This window comes from Pipistrellus hanaki (genome assembly GCF_964339955.1).
Source record: "Pipistrellus hanaki genome assembly, chromosome: 2".
In the NCBI taxonomy this organism is placed as follows: Eukaryota; Metazoa; Chordata; class Mammalia; order Chiroptera; family Vespertilionidae; genus Pipistrellus; species Pipistrellus hanaki.
Genome location: NC_140504.1, coordinates 177,059,440 through 177,075,161, shown reverse-complemented (window position 1 = coordinate 177,075,161; position 15,722 = coordinate 177,059,440). Strand labels below are relative to the sequence as shown.

General features: G+C 54.8%; 1 protein-coding gene across 2 annotated transcripts in view; it reads right to left on the bottom strand.

Moving 5' to 3' along the window:
- Positions 1–13,705, bottom strand: part of EPHA10 (EPH receptor A10) — a 31,815-nt gene extending 18,110 nt beyond the window's left edge. The window contains exons 1-6 of one of the 2 annotated variants that reach the window (XM_084873276.1): positions 13,366–13,423; positions 12,659–12,756; positions 11,363–11,427; positions 9,836–10,514; positions 4,796–4,951; positions 3,861–4,208 (exon numbers count right to left, since the gene is read on the bottom strand). In XM_084873276.1, coding sequence (XP_084729402.1) covers positions 3,861–4,208; positions 4,796–4,951; positions 9,836–10,514; positions 11,363–11,427; positions 12,659–12,713 — 1,303 coding nt within the window. In that variant the 5' untranslated portion in view covers positions 12,714–12,756; positions 13,366–13,423. Of the gene's footprint in view, positions 1–3,860; positions 4,209–4,795; positions 4,952–9,835; positions 10,515–11,362; positions 11,428–12,658; positions 12,757–13,365; positions 13,424–13,532 lie in introns of those variants that run through there. The other variant, XM_084873275.1, reaches the window with a different exon arrangement.
- Positions 13,706–15,722: the final 2,017 nt, after the last annotated feature.

Here is a 15,722-nt window from a genome sequence, read left to right as displayed (position 1 = left end):
ACAGTGCCGACGCAGTTCGCTAACAAGAGGGGCCAGCGGTCAGCAGTGTCACATGCTGAGAAGAGACGGACAGGGGTAAGATGGTGACCCCAAGTGCCCTTTGGCGTTCACACTGTGTAGGTTCCTAGTGGCTTCAAGGGGTTAAAGGGAAGGCGATGCCAGGTGGTGAGGGCCCAGGAAGTGGAGGCAGGGCATATGTACTCCCTCTTTGAAAAGTGTGTTAGCGTGGCTTCCAGTTTTAAATGGTATCCATCTAGCAGCCCCACCTCCAGTTTTCCTCAAACTTCAGCTAAAGCCCTGGCTGGTTCAGCTCAGTAGTTAGGCATCGGCCAGGGGACCTACAGGGTTGCAGGTTCAACTACCAGTCAAGGGCAGCTACCTGGGTTGCAGGTTCAACCCTGGCCCTGGTGCACATGCCAGAGGCAACCAATTGATGTGTCTCTCTCACCTGGATTTGTCTCCCCCTCCTCCCTCCCTTTCACTCCCTCTTTAAAAAAAAAAAAAAAAAAAAAGTCAATGGAAAAATATCCTAGGATGAGGTTTTTTTTTTTAAAAAACTTTTCCCCGTTGAAACAGGGATACAGAAGGAGTCAAAAACCCGGAACAGCACCATAAACTACTCTTGACAGCTGATGGCCAGAATGGGGGCAGGAAGGGAAGTGGAGTGGCATATTTCTACCTGTGATAAAGCCAGTGGAACTAGATTGAAAAGAGCAATTGTAGCGAACCCCAGGCTAAGCTGCCCACAGAGTGGCATTGCCTCTCATCCTAAAAATAATCTGAAAGGTCCTGTGTCCTTCCTCACAATGTCTGACCCTGACAGAATAGCAAGGTCTTTGTCAGCTGGACAATGCACAACCATCACTCAGCTGCACGGCTGCTTTCAGGAAAAGCCCTCTTCCTGACCCCGGGGAGTGCCTCTCAGCCTGAACCCGGGTGGAGACAGCAGCTCCCAGGAAAGACGTGGCGAAAAGGGAAGGGGGCGTGAGGAAGTGTCCTGGGAGGTGGCACAGTCCCTTGCAGATACAGAGGGACGGCACAGAGACAAAGGGGCCAGGAATGTCTTTTTCTTAACATATATATTTTATTGATTTTTCACAGAGAGGAAGATAGAGGGATAGAGAGTTAGAAACATCGATGAGAGAGAATCATCGATCAGCTGCCTCCTGCACACCCCCTACTGGGGATGTGCTTGCAACCAAGGTACGTGCCCTGGACCAGAACTGAATCCGGGACCTTTCAGTCCGCAGGCTGCTGCTCTATCCACTGAGCCAAACCAGTCCCGGCAGGAATGTCATTTAAAAAAAAACAAAAAAACACGTTTATTGAAAGCATCAGAGGGACAGGACATAGCGGTAAGAGAAGGTTCCATTTCAGCCCCATAGAGATACGTCAGATGAGAGCCTGATAAATCCCGAGAATGGAGCTAAAAGCCGAGCCCAGGCACCTGCTCTCCGGCTGCAGGTGTGTGATGAGATTCATCTGCATCAAGTGGGGCCACGAGTGCAGCCGACGCCGCTGGGAACCTGTTCACCAGCCACGTCCCCCTTCCCTGGCGGCTGAGCGCAATTTCTGACTCGGGATGTATTGTCTCTCCCGAGAGGATGCAGGTTACCGCTGATTGTTCTAGCACATCTATGTGCACTCGTTCCCTGTGCCAATGATTGCTATAGGGGTGGGCTTGCAATCCGGTTCTGGCCAACAAAGGGAGCAATCAGCTAAGAAGAAGAGGGATTCTGGAAAAGGTTTCTTATTCTTAAAAAGATGCCTACAAGGAAGAAGCAGTTCCTTTTCTGCTCTGGATGGCATTATGTTATATAGCCAAGGGGCTTTGGTGGTAGACAGACCTGGATTCAAAGACTGGTGTCTACTTACCAGCTGATTGGCTTTGGACAACTTAATTCGATTCTCAGACCTCAGTTTCATCATCTAAAAGATGATTATCATTCTATTTACAATAAATGAATTAATGTAGAAAATCACATTGCACAGTGCCAAACATAAAGCAGCATTCAATCAGTAGAAGTTTTGTATTTTTGTTAATTAATAAAAATAAAGAGTATTTCCTGGATATAAAGAATATTTCCTTAACATAATTTCTAAATCCATCACTATAAAAAAAACAGAATTGTTAATATGAAATACCAGATAAAAGTTTATATTACATATAGTATTATACATAAAGGATTTTCTAGTAGATAGTTCTATATATGGGTATTGAGATAAAGACAGGGGAAAAAAGGCAGAAAAAATGTAGAAGGATATATTCCAAGATATTACTAGTTGCTTATCTCTGGGTAATAGAATTATGGGTGCTTTTTCCATACTAAATTTTAAAAATGTAAATGCAATAGCAAATATTAAATCACACAGAGATAGTAAGAAACCAGAACTGTTGCTCCAGAAAACCAGACAAATTGGCCAATCTTTTCCCAAAAGGCAAAGGAAATGGACTAAGAGCTAAAAAAGATAAAGGGAGTGACAATATTTGAAGATCAGAAAATGAATGTACAACCCAAGGCTTAGAGAGATTCTTAAGAGAGATACTGAGTTACCAGAAGTCCCAGTCAGAGCAATAACTGGAAATATTTTTTGCAGGAATAAAAAAAGATGTACAAATCAAAAGTTTTACTGTGTTCCAGCCAAACTCAATGAAAATAGAGTGCTACTGATTAAATTTTACTTTCATCAGTAGGTTAAAGAATTATACACATGAGCATGCATACAGCTGCATGTGCTCGCACAAGCCCGTGTGTGTGTGTGTGTGTGTGTGTGTGTGTGTGTGTGTGGTCACATGCTTCTACACTGTTTTCTGATGCTTATCAGTGATTTCCAAGTATTTTCAAATACAGTTTCCTTCCATTTAGAAGTGAATTCCAAGTGGTTTCAAACACAAAGGAATGAAAATTCCTGGCCTCAGACTTCCTGCAATACAACTATCAGAAGACAAGAAAGTTGAGTCACAAACCAATCATATCTTCTCAGATATGGAAAGGCAGAAACTATACCACTCACTTGTCCTTCCTAAAAATTTATATTTATGGATTTCAGAGAGGAAGGGAGAGGGAGAACGTGATAGAAACATCAACGATGAGAGAGAATCATTGACCGGCTGCCTCCTGCACGCCCCCTACTGGGGCTCCACGTGCCCTGACCCCAACTCTATCTCTTGGTTCATAGGTGGATGCTCAACCACTGAACATCACCGGCTGGGCCACTTATCCTTCTTGCAAAAGGTGACCCCCAGCTGAATGAGAGACAAGTCAAAAGTAATTTCAAGAACGAAGGAGCTGTAGTATGAAAGGGTTCTCGGTCTTCATTTCCTCATCGCAGTTCCATCGCCCTTACAGCCTGACCCTAGAGCTTCCTAGCTCTTCTCCAGGACCAGGAAAGAGGTGACCAAGGCAACAAAATTCCTGCCAAGACTGAGGGATGGAGGGTATGATTCCTCTAAGACCGAAGAGGGGGTGTGATTTTGCTTCCTACTGACTTTTTCAAAAGGGAAGACAAGCGATTGAGGGACTTTCCACCTCTCTTTCCCTGGGAAAGCAAAGGCAACTCCCAGCAAAGACTTTCTGCGCAGCCAGGAGCGCCCGCCGGCTCCATGGACTCTCAGTCACCTGCCCCCTCACCCCTCTGCCTGGCCTTCGGGAAGGGGCTGGCCTGGGCGGGGATCACCGCGGCCGGGGATTTGGGGGTTCCCTTCGCCTGCTGGAGACGCTGGGCGCCTGTCGGACTGCGGTTTCTCTGAGCGGCTGCGGGGGGTGGGGTGACCCCGGGGGGCGGGAAGGCGGCCTGGGGAGGGCGCGGGGGCGGGGGCGCACGGGGGCGCGGGGAGGCCGGCGCGCGGGGTGGCTTACCGCCGGGCCCGGTGGAGACGGTGACCTGCGCGTAGGTGGCTCCCGCGGCGGCCGCGGGGCCGGACACGCCGTTGAGCGCCGCCACGCGCACGGTGTAGCGCGCGCCGGGCCGCAGGTGCAGCAGCGTGGCGGCGCGCTCGCGGAGGCCGGCCCGGCGCGGCACGAAGGCCACGCGCGGCCCGCACGGCTCGCAGGCGCCCGGGTCCCCGCGGCCGCAGCGCAGGCACAGCAGCGAGTATGTGACGTCCGAGCGGCCGCCCGAGTCGGCCGGCGGCAGCCAGCGCAGCCTCAGCGCCAGCGGCGAGCGGCTCAGGCTGTACTGCAGGTCCCGCGGCGCCGACGGCGGCCCTGGCGGACAGGGCGGTCAGCGCGGGGCGGGGTGCGGGCGGCGGCGCGGGGAGGGCGCGTGGGTCCAGCGACGGGGCGGGGCGCGTGGGTCCAGCGAGGGGGCGGGGTGGGCGCGTGGGGCCCGGGGAACGGACGGGGCGCGTGGGTCCAGCGAGGGGTTCCAGCGAGGGGGTAGGATGAGACAGTGGGCGAGGTCGGGTGTGGGTGGGGGAATGGAGGTAAGTGAGGGGACGAGGATGGGGGGTCGGGGGCCTAGGACAAAGTGAGCTGCCTCCTGGCTGGAGAGGGGGGTGAGGTGAGGTGGGGACGGATGGGAGCGGTTCACTCCGAACCTCTGCCTAGAAGTCCACCTCATCCCTCTGTCGGCATGCTCCCCGTTTTTCTGGTTTTTCCAACCCAAAGCCGGGGCCCCCATTCCCATCCAGGCTCCCTTCCTTCCCGGATACCCTTCTAGCTGGCCTTTCCCCTCCCCAGTGCGGAGCCCCAGCCCCCCACCCCCACCTTCCCACCCCCGTCACCAACACTTGGACCCGACTTCACAGACGCCCCTCACCCTCCGTGGGCAATGTGTCCGGAGGGGGACTCACGGGTGCAGGAGGCCCAGGGCGGGTCGGTGGGCGAGCGCGCGTAGCCGTCCTGGCACACGCAGACCGTGGAGGCCGTCTCCAGGGCCCGGCTGTGCTCTGGGCACGGGGAGCAGAGGGGCCGCCGAGGGGATATCTTGTAAAACCCCGGGGGACAGGCTGCAAGCAGGAGCCACGTGAGAAGGACGGGGACGGGGGCCTCCGCAGCATCCTCTTCCCCCGCTTTCCTGCCTGCCCGCGTTAGGGGGGCTGAGCTCCTCTGACTGGGGCGGGAGGTGGGAGAAAGGGCCTCAGCTACTCCAGCACTGCCCTGTGGCATGGTAGCTCCTGACTGAGCAACCCCGTGCTCCCTAACCATAGAGCTTAACCGTGCTAGCACACTGTTCAACTGTTAATAATCCTTTTAATCCTCACACCAGTCTGTGAATATGTGCTGGTTCCCCATTTTAAGAATGAGGACACGAAGGCTCAGAGAGGTTAGGTAACTTGCCCACGGTCCCACAGCTGGTAAATGGTGGGATTCCAACCAGGGTCCCGGTGCCCATTGGAAGAAAATGAGGCAAGCATTCCAGTCTTGATGTGAGGACAGAAAAGAGGCACTTCCACAGTCCCCAAGGGACAGACACCCACACACTCCCAGCCACAGAGACAAACACTCCGGCACACACAGGTTGTCAAAGCTCGTCCTCCCACCACTATTCGGGGTTAAGCGTCATAAATCCTCAATTCACACACCCGTTCCAGCCAGCTGGAGGGCAGGGGATTGGGAAGAGAAGATGGACAGTGCCACTACCTCTAGTCTTGGCATCGTCTCAGTGACTTTGCTTCTCTCACCTCACCCAGAACACAGGTCGTTAAGAGCACACAGGCTTTTAAAACGGAACAACCTGGATCTGCAGCCACTTGTTTGCTGTGTGGTCTTGGGCAACCCAGTTGACCTCTCTGAGCCTTGTTGTGGAATACCTCCACAAGGTTTTTGGAGGATTCACCGAAATAAAGCATGTAAACTGCTCAGCCAAGTAGAGACAACATTTACACAATAATGGTAGTAATTACTGTTCTCCCGTCACCAGCCTGAAGTGGAAACTGTTATACACCCACTCTAAGAAATGTGTCCCCAGCTGGGCCAGAGAAGGAGGCAGTGGCTCCAGGCCCCTCCTCTCAGGGCCTGGCTGGTTCTCCCGTGCTCCTTAGCTCCAGCACGATTTCCCTGACCCTCCCCTGAAACTGGTTATGGAAGGCTGGCTGCTCCCAGCACCAGGAGGACAGAGTACAAAGGGAGGGATGAAGACTGGCCCTTAGGAAGGACATTCTGCTTGGGAGAAGAGGGGCAGAGCTGAGTGTTTCCATCATCTGGAAGGCTTAGGCTTGGGAGGGTCCATCTTGCCTAGAATGCTGGGCAACCCAGTAGCCCAGGAGCCTTTGGGCCTCTCTGCCTCAGAGCAAAGCATGGAACCCGCTAACTTTGTGGGCTGTAGTGTAGGGAGCAGCAGTGACCGCAGCTGGGACTCAGAAGTCCTGGGCTCCCAGTGTCAGTGCTGCCACTTCCTTTGCCTCCCTGGTCTCAGGAAGCCCTCAGTCAAATGACTGTTACAACCATGGCAGGCTCACCTCTGTTGTAAAGTGAGAGAGGCCTCGCAGCTGTCAGAAGAGGCTAGGAGCTGCCTCGCTCTGTGTGCATGGGAGCATCTGTGTCTCGGAGACGCGTGGCCCCGTCAGGGATAGCATTGGTGATCTCTGCTTTGAGAGGCTTTGTTGAGAAGAGGTTTGTGTTGAGGGGCAGACTCAAGAAGGGACTCCTGCCTGCTAGCCCCTCCCTCTCTTCCTCAAGGTCACAGTCGGAATTTCAGAGGGCATCTAGCTCAGCTGGCCCAGCCCTCCAGCAGCTCTCCTAGCAGTAGCTGTAGCCTTTGCTCCTATACTTGGTAATGGGGAGCCCACCCTGCTCTGAGGCTGCAAGCAACACTGGCAGTTAGAAAGCGCTGCCTCATATCGAGCCCCAGGCAGCTCCCTGTCTGAGGTCCCCGTGTGCCACCACATCACAGGCTCTCCGTGTGCCCTGTGGAGCCTGGAAGGGCATCTGCTCCAAGGGTTCCTCTGCTCCAAGGGAGCTCTACCAAGATTTGGAAACACAGGTTAGACACCCCGATTTCCTCCCCACGTCTTTCAGCAGTTTCTCAGTGGCTGGGAAAGGGGAAGCAAGAGTCAAGATCACTAAAGAGAGAAACAAAGACACGTGGGAGGCCTTCCTTCTAAATACAATTCTGACCATTTCCCTTCCCCTCCAACAGCTCCCCACGGCCTTCACACCACCCATGCCACTACGAACTCTTCCCTCACAGCCCGGGGTCTTGTCCTACAATGTCTTACGCCCAGTTTAAATAATACCTCCCTGTGACGCTTTCCTTGGCACCCTCCCCAGATCCCTGCTCCCCAAGCAGAGCTGATGCCATGACAAGTGATCTTTGGTCTCGGCCTAAGGAGAGGGAGCTCAGCACAGCTCCAGGGTGGGGTGGGGTTTCTGAGTGTGTTGGGTGTACGTGTGTGATCTAAACCTCCCCCTCCAGCCCCAATCCATTCATTCAATTTTTTTTTAAGCACCTACTATGAGCAGGTGCTCTTCTAGGCTCTGGAGACGCAACAGGGAAACCAGGATGCTACTGTCCACTGGCACAGAGGCCCTCCTCCCACCTTATAGGAAGAAGAGAGGCCGTCAGTTGGTAATTCCCTCAGTATCTGGCCATCAAATCCACCTCTGTACACACCTCTCCTTCCTTCCTTCCAAGCCTTGTGGATCCTTCCCTCTGGATCCCACCCCTTCATCTCCTCCCAGACTTATCCCATCAGTTACCTAACCTCCGAACTCTTACACTCGCCTTTTCTACTGGCTCTTCCCAGTGGCAGAACACTTTTTAGAATACAGACAGTAAGGCCCTGCCTATAGAGTGTTTAAAAACATGCCGAGACCGGTTTGGCTCAATGGATAGAGCGTCGGCTTGGGGACGGGAGGGTCCCGGGTTCGATTCCGGTCAAGGGCATGTACCTTGGTTGCGGGCATATCCCCAGTAGGGGGTATGCAAGAGGCAGCTGATCGATGACTCTCTCTCATCGATGTTTCTAACTCTCTATCTCTCTCCCTTCCTCTCTGTACAAAATCAATAAAATATATTTTTTAAAAAAACAAAACAATAAAACTAACTGAAACATGGTCTGCTTTTATTAGCAACAAGTGTCAGCTATTCTAACCTACAGCAGTAATAAAATATTGCCCCTGCCCCCAAGGATGCCAAGGAAAGCTTCACAGGGAAGTGTTATTTTAAATTGGGGTTTGGAGAAGCATGGGAGTTTGCAAGGAGAGAAAGGGTATAAGACATTACAGGACAAGACCCAGAGACCCTCCTACTACCCACTTCTTGGTACCCACTGGTTCCTTCCTTTATCAAATAATCAAAGCTCTCCTCTACAGCAAAAATCCACTCCCACCCCACACAGTGTCCCCAAGATACCACGCCCTGTCCTCCCCTTCCAAGCCCAGCCTTCTGGGAAGTTGTTTATATTCCGACTCTGGCTTCTGTGCTCCCTTCAACCTCCTGCCACTGGTCGCCCTCTCCATCACTCAGCTGAGACTGCTGTCACCGAGCAGACATGGTCCCATCTTCACCTTCCCTGACTGCTCCCCGCCCTGTAGGCCATTGCCTCCCAGACACCTCCATCTCCCTTGGCGGCCATGAATTCACACTCTCCAACCTCTGATCACCACCTTCCTTGTGGGCTCCATTTCTTACACTTCCTCTTCAATATGGCTGTTCCGTGAGACTTTATCATTGGCCTTTTGCTTCTTACCCCACACATTCTCCTTGATCTGTCCCAGTCACACCCACACATTCAAGTAGCATCTACCTCCCTGTTGTTGAGCTCCACACCCACTTTCTAGCTACCCCCACTCGAATGCACCATGGACACCATGAATTCAACATGCCCACCAGTGTCCTGTGTTCTCCACCCCAGTGACTGACCCTCTGCCCATTCATTTCTCCAGAAGCATCGGAGTCAAAGATGTATCACATGGCCACCAAGCATTGTGGATGCTGTTTCACTGTCACAGCCGTCCTCGTCTCTCAATGATCTCTGCTACTGCCTTAGTTCAGACCTCGTGCTCCTTCTCCTGGACTGTTGTATCCTTTTCCTTCCTCCTCTTCTGGCCTCCAATTCTTCCTTCTCTAATCCTTTCTTTTAAATTGCCACTTGAGTGGTCTTTTGAAAATACAAATCTGTTCATGTCAGATTCCTTCTTCAAATATCCCCCGATGGTCTAAAGTATAAAGTCTTTATCCCAGGGTTCAAGACCCTTCATGATTTGCCCTTACCCCCTCCCCAGCTTCATCACCCCTCCCATCCCTAGATGCCCTCTGTTCCAGCCATGCTGACTTTTGCCTAGCCCCAACCGTGCTGCCTTCTCTCCTGCCTCCATGCTTCTGCACTCAATCTCTTAGCTCAGAATGCTCTTGGCTGCCTCTGACTGGCATATTGTCAGTGACAGGTAGCCCATTCCCTGTAATGTAATTAATGCCACTATCCCACAGCTACCCGCGTGAATTCCTCCTTATGCATAGGGAGGCACCATGGTGTCAAAGAAGCAGCTTGAGAGTTGGGCAAATCTGGATTCAAATCCTGGTTCCCCATTTCCTAACTTAACAAACGTGTTAGCCTCTCTGAGCTTCTGTTTCCCCATTTGCAAAGCAGAGATAACGATGACTAACTTTATTGCCACGAGTAAATGGGAAGGCCTTGCGATGCATTTATCATAGCGTCTGGCCCCTAATGTGCCTTTTTTGGGGAAGTCAAATTCACCTCCTAGTAACATCCCTCCTTGGTCCTAGCTGGACCCATTGGAAGCTCCACGAACGCTCAGGACTTCCGGGCTCCCCAGCCCACGGCTTCTCCACCCACCACCTCCTGCTTCTTTCCTCTAGGGCTCCCTCTCTCCTAAGTGCCACCTGCGCGCCACACCCCCCAAGCCACACCCCCTCGTTCGCCGGTTACCTTCGCAGACGTCCCCGCGCTCCTGGAATCCTGCGCTGCAGCTGCAGCGGCCCACCGGCACCAGCCACTCGCCGTCGGCCCCGCAGTGCATGCGCGGGGGGCTGCCGGGCTCTCCCTCCGAGTGCGCCACGCACGTGCCGGGGACCTCCACCAGCGTGGAGAAGGCGCTCTCGGCCGCGGTGGCCGGGAAGGCCGCCAGGCCCCGCACCGTGGCGCGGCACTGCTTGTAGTAGACGCGCACGGACACCAGCGCCACGCAGGCGCCCACGTCCTGGAAGGCCAGGTGGAAGCCCCGCCGGCTGAGCGGCCCCAGCTCGCGCACCTCCGTGTTCAGCTTCATCTTGCGCTCGCCCAGGTCGCCCTGGGTGAAGCTCTCGTCGGCGGCGATGGTGTCGATCTTGTGGGGCCGGCCGCTGCCCGGCCGGGGGCGCCCCCGGCCCGGGTCAGTCTCGGTCTCCAGGTAGTAGACGTTGAAGGTCTCCTTGCAGGTGCCCGCGGCGCCAGGGATGCTGCTGCAGTCGCGCAGGGTGAACTGCAGCTCCACGAAGATGCGCTGCCCGCGGCCGCGGCTGATCCAGCCCGTCTGCAGCCAGTTGTCCTGGTTGGGCTCCAGCACGTTGCACACCTGGTACGTGCGGATGGGACGGTCGTGCTCGTCCACGCCGCTGATCTCCTCCCACTGAGGAGGATGAGGAAGAGGAGAGGAGGAGGAGGAGGAGGAGAAGGATAAGAAGGAGGAGGAGAAGAAGGAGGAGGAGGAGGAGCAGGAGGAGGAGGAGGAGGAGGAGGAGGAGGAGGAGGAGGAGGAAAGATGTGGGCTGCTCAGAGCCAGGGCGCCCCTCATAGGTAGAGTCCCGGTGGTGACCGGTGACGGAGGCTGAAAGCCCCTGCCCCACCTATCCACGCTGGCCCCCACCACTCCCTGTACACGCCCCTGAGGTTATAAGATGCAAAGCAAGGTGAAACATTGGAGACAACTGAGTCCAATTTTAAGTTTTATAGACGGGGCAACTGAAGCTCCCAGATGACGTGGTCTTTGAGTACACATGTGGAGTTTGGAGCAGAGGGAGAAATGGTGCTGGAGCCTGTGGCTCTCCACCGGCCTTTCCCATGACGCCAACCTGCTGTCACGTGCCACATCCCCCCACACTGACCCTCTTTCCGCGCCTTTTTTAGAATTCCAAGTCTTGTTTATTCTATCAATCCTTCCATCAACAGTATTGCTTGTAGGATCTGCCGTGTGGAAGGCACTGTCTAGCATTGGCTCCACCCAGAGGCCACATTTCTGTTCCTAGACACAGACAGTTCTTGCCTCACTTATGGTTTTTGTTTGTTTGTTTTGCTTTTTTACTGTCTGACTGAAGACTCAACGTTTTCTAATAGGCGATTCTGGCTTGAAGCCAGGGCTGCTGCAGACCACATGTTCCAAGGATCATTTTGATGTGATGTAAGCATGGGGAGCTAACGGGACTGAGTCCTGGACCACCACAGGATCCCCGTGACAGCGCGGGAAAGGTTTACACTTACCCCATTGCTCGGCAGTGCAGTCCAGCCCAGTTCCACCTGGGAGGCTTTAGAATCCAGGAGGACGACTAGGGAGAGGGGAGAACAGAGATGTCAGAAGGTCAGGAGGGTGGGCCTTTGGTGGGGTCACTGTAAATCTGCTAACTGGAAGGGATGGCGAATGTGACCAAGAACACAGACAGGTTTTTTTCCACTTCATACATCCCCAGAAGGCTCAAGTCCAGAGAGGGGTGTCCATGTGATTAGGGAAGGAGCCTGTATTCGTTTCCTGTGGCTGCTGAAACAAGCCACCACAATTTGGCAGCTTACAAAGCAGAAATGTATTCTCTCACAGTCCTGGAGGTCAGAAGTTGAAAAATCAGTTTCATGGATCTAAAGTCAGGGTGTCAAGAGGATGGATTCCTTCTGGAGGTTCAGAGGGGAGAACCCACTTCCTTGACTTCTTCAGCTTCCAGTGGCCACCTTGATTCCTTGGCTCGTGGCCTCCTCCTCCATTTTCAAAGTGCCTCACTCCAATCTCTGCTTCTGTCATCATATTGCCTTCTTCTCTGGCTCTGACTCCCCCTGCATCCCATTTATAAAGATCATTGCAATTATAATGGGCCCATCCAAATAATCCAGGATAATCTCTCCATCCCAAGTTCCTTAATCACATCTGATAAGCTTTTTATTATTTAGGATAGCATTCAAAGGTGTGGGGATCGGGATGTAGACATGTTGGGAGGATCCATTATTCAGCCTGCCACAGAGCCTGTGACAAGTACTCTAAGGTTGCCTATAAAATGGGGGAGGGGTGTTGTCAGTGACACACACACACACACACACACACCCAGCCTTCCCAGGTTTTCTGAATTTTAACTAAGCATCAAGAAGCGGGAGAGAGTGAGTATATCAGAAGACACCTGTGTACAGCCCAGGTTTTATATAGACTCAGGGGCTCGTCTGAGGTGTGGCGTCATCAGGGAGGAAACTTGAGCCTTTTTACTTTGACTTTTAGGGTCTCTGGAAATAACAAATAAAAATTTCTCATTTCCCAGCCACCCCCCTTCCCAGGGCTGTCACCTCCACTGCCTTTGAAAGAATGGCCGTGGTCCTTTTATATATAAAACCATGACCCCCTCCTGCACCAGAGCGGCTTGGAGTCATTTCCCCGCCCCCAGGAGGCATTGGCTCAGAAGTCTGAATTCTGCTCTCAGTATGGGTCCCCGAAAAGCACAGGTTTGGACAGCACAGCAGCAGCTCAGAGACAGGAGCCCAGGCCACAGACAAATCTTGTAAGATTACTCATCTGGAGCTTACACAAGGGATGGGGCTCCACAGTGAGGGCCTCTCCAAGGTTTGGCCCCAAAGGCATCAGCAACAGTGGGCAGCGTCGCCAACAGCGGATCTCCACATAACTGACAGCACATAGGGAATTTCACATGGGAAAGCCTCAGAAATCCAGCGCCCCAACCCACCTCGCCGTGAAAGCCTCACATCACAACTCCTCAGCATTATGCACCTGGAAATGACGCCCCTGGCTTCAACTAAGCATACAGCTCCCCCCAATTCAGAATCAGAGGCAAGACTCGGGCTCTGGCACCGCGGGCGGCCCCAAACCCGCAGCAAGGACCCCTCCGCATAGTCTACACTCCAGATTCAGCACTGCGGACAGCTCCATGATCTATCTCCCTCACACACACCACCACCACCACCAGCAGCAGCAGCCGCAGCAGCGTTCCACCTCCAGCTGGCTGCACAGTGGTCCCTTAGCCCCCGCTGTTCGGGCAGCATCTCGTCCCCCCCACCCCATACTCCTATCTCATCTCGGCTCCCCCCTTCTGCTCTCTTCTTCTCCCCGCCCCCACACCTCCCACCTCCCATTGCTCAGCCGGTCTGTCTCACTGTCCCTGGACCACCGCCTCTGGCTCCCACAGTTGCTGGTCATTTTTTCTTCCCCAGCCTCCCAGGTCCCTCCCCAGCCCCGGAGCTCCTCGATGCCCCTCTCTTTTCTATGGCTCAGCCACCTTTCCCTCTGTCTCTCCAGATCTTCGCTTCCCGCGCCCGCTTGCTTCAAATCCCAATCCAGACTCCAGTCTCTCCATAGGACTCCTTCGCCAGCACTCCCGCTTTTCAGCCCCCCTAGCTTTTGGCACCCCAGGCTCCGAGAACAACCAGCCGCCGGTCTCCTCACCTTCCTCGGCGGTCCCGGGCCTCCCGGGTCCCAAAAGCAACGCGAGAGAGAGTGGCACCAGGCAAATGAACTGGCGCAGCGGATGCGGGCCGGCGCCGGGCTCCATGGTCCGCAGACCGAGCCGTCAGTGCGGCGCGGCTCCAGCCCCGCCAGCCCCAGCGCCGCGGAGCAGCGCCCCCAGACCCCGGCGCCAGCGGGGGGCGGGACCTCGCCGGTGACCGTCATCCACGGGAACCAATCACTAGGCACCGCCGCTGGAGCTTCACCAATCACCGTCAGCAGAGGGTTGAGGGGCGGAGTTTCATAGGCCAGGGGGGCGGAACGGCGAACTAGATCGGGGAAAGGAAGGGGTCCCTCCAGCCTTCAAACTGTGGGGGTGGGGCAGTGCTGAGCGCCGGCTGGGCTCCTGGGGAGGAGGATGAACTGGCGTCGGTAGTCCGGAGGGCTAAACCTTAGCCCCTCATTACCGAGAAGTCAATCTTGTGGGCGTGGCTTAAAAAGGGGCGAAACTCGGGGAGACAGCGGCCCTTGCAGCCTCTGAGCTAGCCTGGCAGGCCCTTTGCTCCCAGGACCTGCAGGGGTTTTGGGGAGCTCCTCTTTTCTCCCAGGCCTCGGCTTCTTCCAGGGTCTGCGGTTCCCGGGATTGTCTCCTGACTGGATCCGGCTCCCTTAGCTCCCCGCCATCATCACACACACACACACACACACACACACACACAACATACACACCAAACGGGCCGGAGGAAGGGGCCAACCCCGCCCCCCGGGAGCTGCCGGAGAAGAGAGCAAAGTGGGAAAGACTCCCACCCTGCCAGCCACGCTTCTGAAGCTGGAACAGACACCATGTGGATGCCGGGATAGGACGGTGGTGGGTTTTGCATCCACGATCAATTTCACGGGCTCTTGCTCTTGCTGCCAGGACACAGGCAGCTCTCTCCACGGCCAGCCGTGTCTCCAGTCGGCTCCTCGGAGCCTGGAGTCACCCCTCTGCGGATCCCTCTCCGCCCACCCCGGGGGACAGGCGAAGCGCGCTGCGGCCGCGACTGCTAGGCTTCTGCCCGAGAGGCGGAGCCGTCCTCGGCGAGTTCCACCGGCACCGGAGGAGCCGCCGGGAAACACGACCTCTATCTCGTGAAGGTCATTTATGTGCCAGCGGAGGGCTTAAGGCGTTGGTGTGGGGAGGGCCGGGCCCTCGTCTAGGACCAGGGAGGCGGCTATTGAGCGCCACCATCTGGGCTGAACTTGAACGGAGAAAGCTCCGCCCACCCTGTGGCTTTTCAGAGCCCTTTTTTGGGGGGGGAGGGGGGGGAGACCCTAACCCCACACTCCCTTTGGTAGCTGAAGAAGTCTTGAGAACGAATGCGAGTCTTGTGCCTACGTGACCTGTTGGCTGGAGTGTCTCCGCATGTTGTGTGTGTGCATTCCTCACCCTCCCACCAGCGCTGACTGGGTCCCACGCTCTGTGCTGAGGATACTCCAGCCCATCGCCCTGTTTCTGCCACCATCCATACTTCCTCAAGCATACGTGTAATTACATGTTTGGGCATTGTAGACCACTAGACATGTACAAGCTGCTTTCACATGTCATTTGTGTGTGTGTGTGTGTGTGTGTGTGTGGTATGTTTACAGGCACACTTGCTTGCTCACAGACATACTCGCTGGGCAGTAGCCATGGAAGGGGCTGGGAGGATAGGGCTTCTTTGCCTGCAGACAAGAAGGCCATCAGGAAGGGCTAGGGCCGGGACCCGCTGCTGGGACCCGCTGGAAACAGCAGAAGGCGGTGTGTGGTCTGGCCGGCCCTAGGATGCTGACAGGGCCTCTGAAATCAGATCCACCTGACTTCCACCCCCACCTGCTTCCCATCTTCATTCTCCTCACGCTCGCTCCCCCCTCCCCCTGCCCCCCAGCGCTAGGAGATGGTATTTTTAGAAGCTGCTTAGAGACCCAGGACTCCTTTCATTTCAAAATGAGTCTTCACTCCTTCACTGCTCACCCTCTCTTCAAAACCAGGTCCCGTCCCCTCTGCAGTCACTGAGCGCCAGCTATGGCATCTTCCCCGAGTCCGGGGACCTCAGCCAGAGGTTCTGACCCTATGTGCTACAACAAGATGCAGACAGCCAAGCCTATGGGGGCAATTTTCCGGGGAAAGCCACATAGTCTGTCCCGCAAACCCCTGGCTTTCAAGAATCT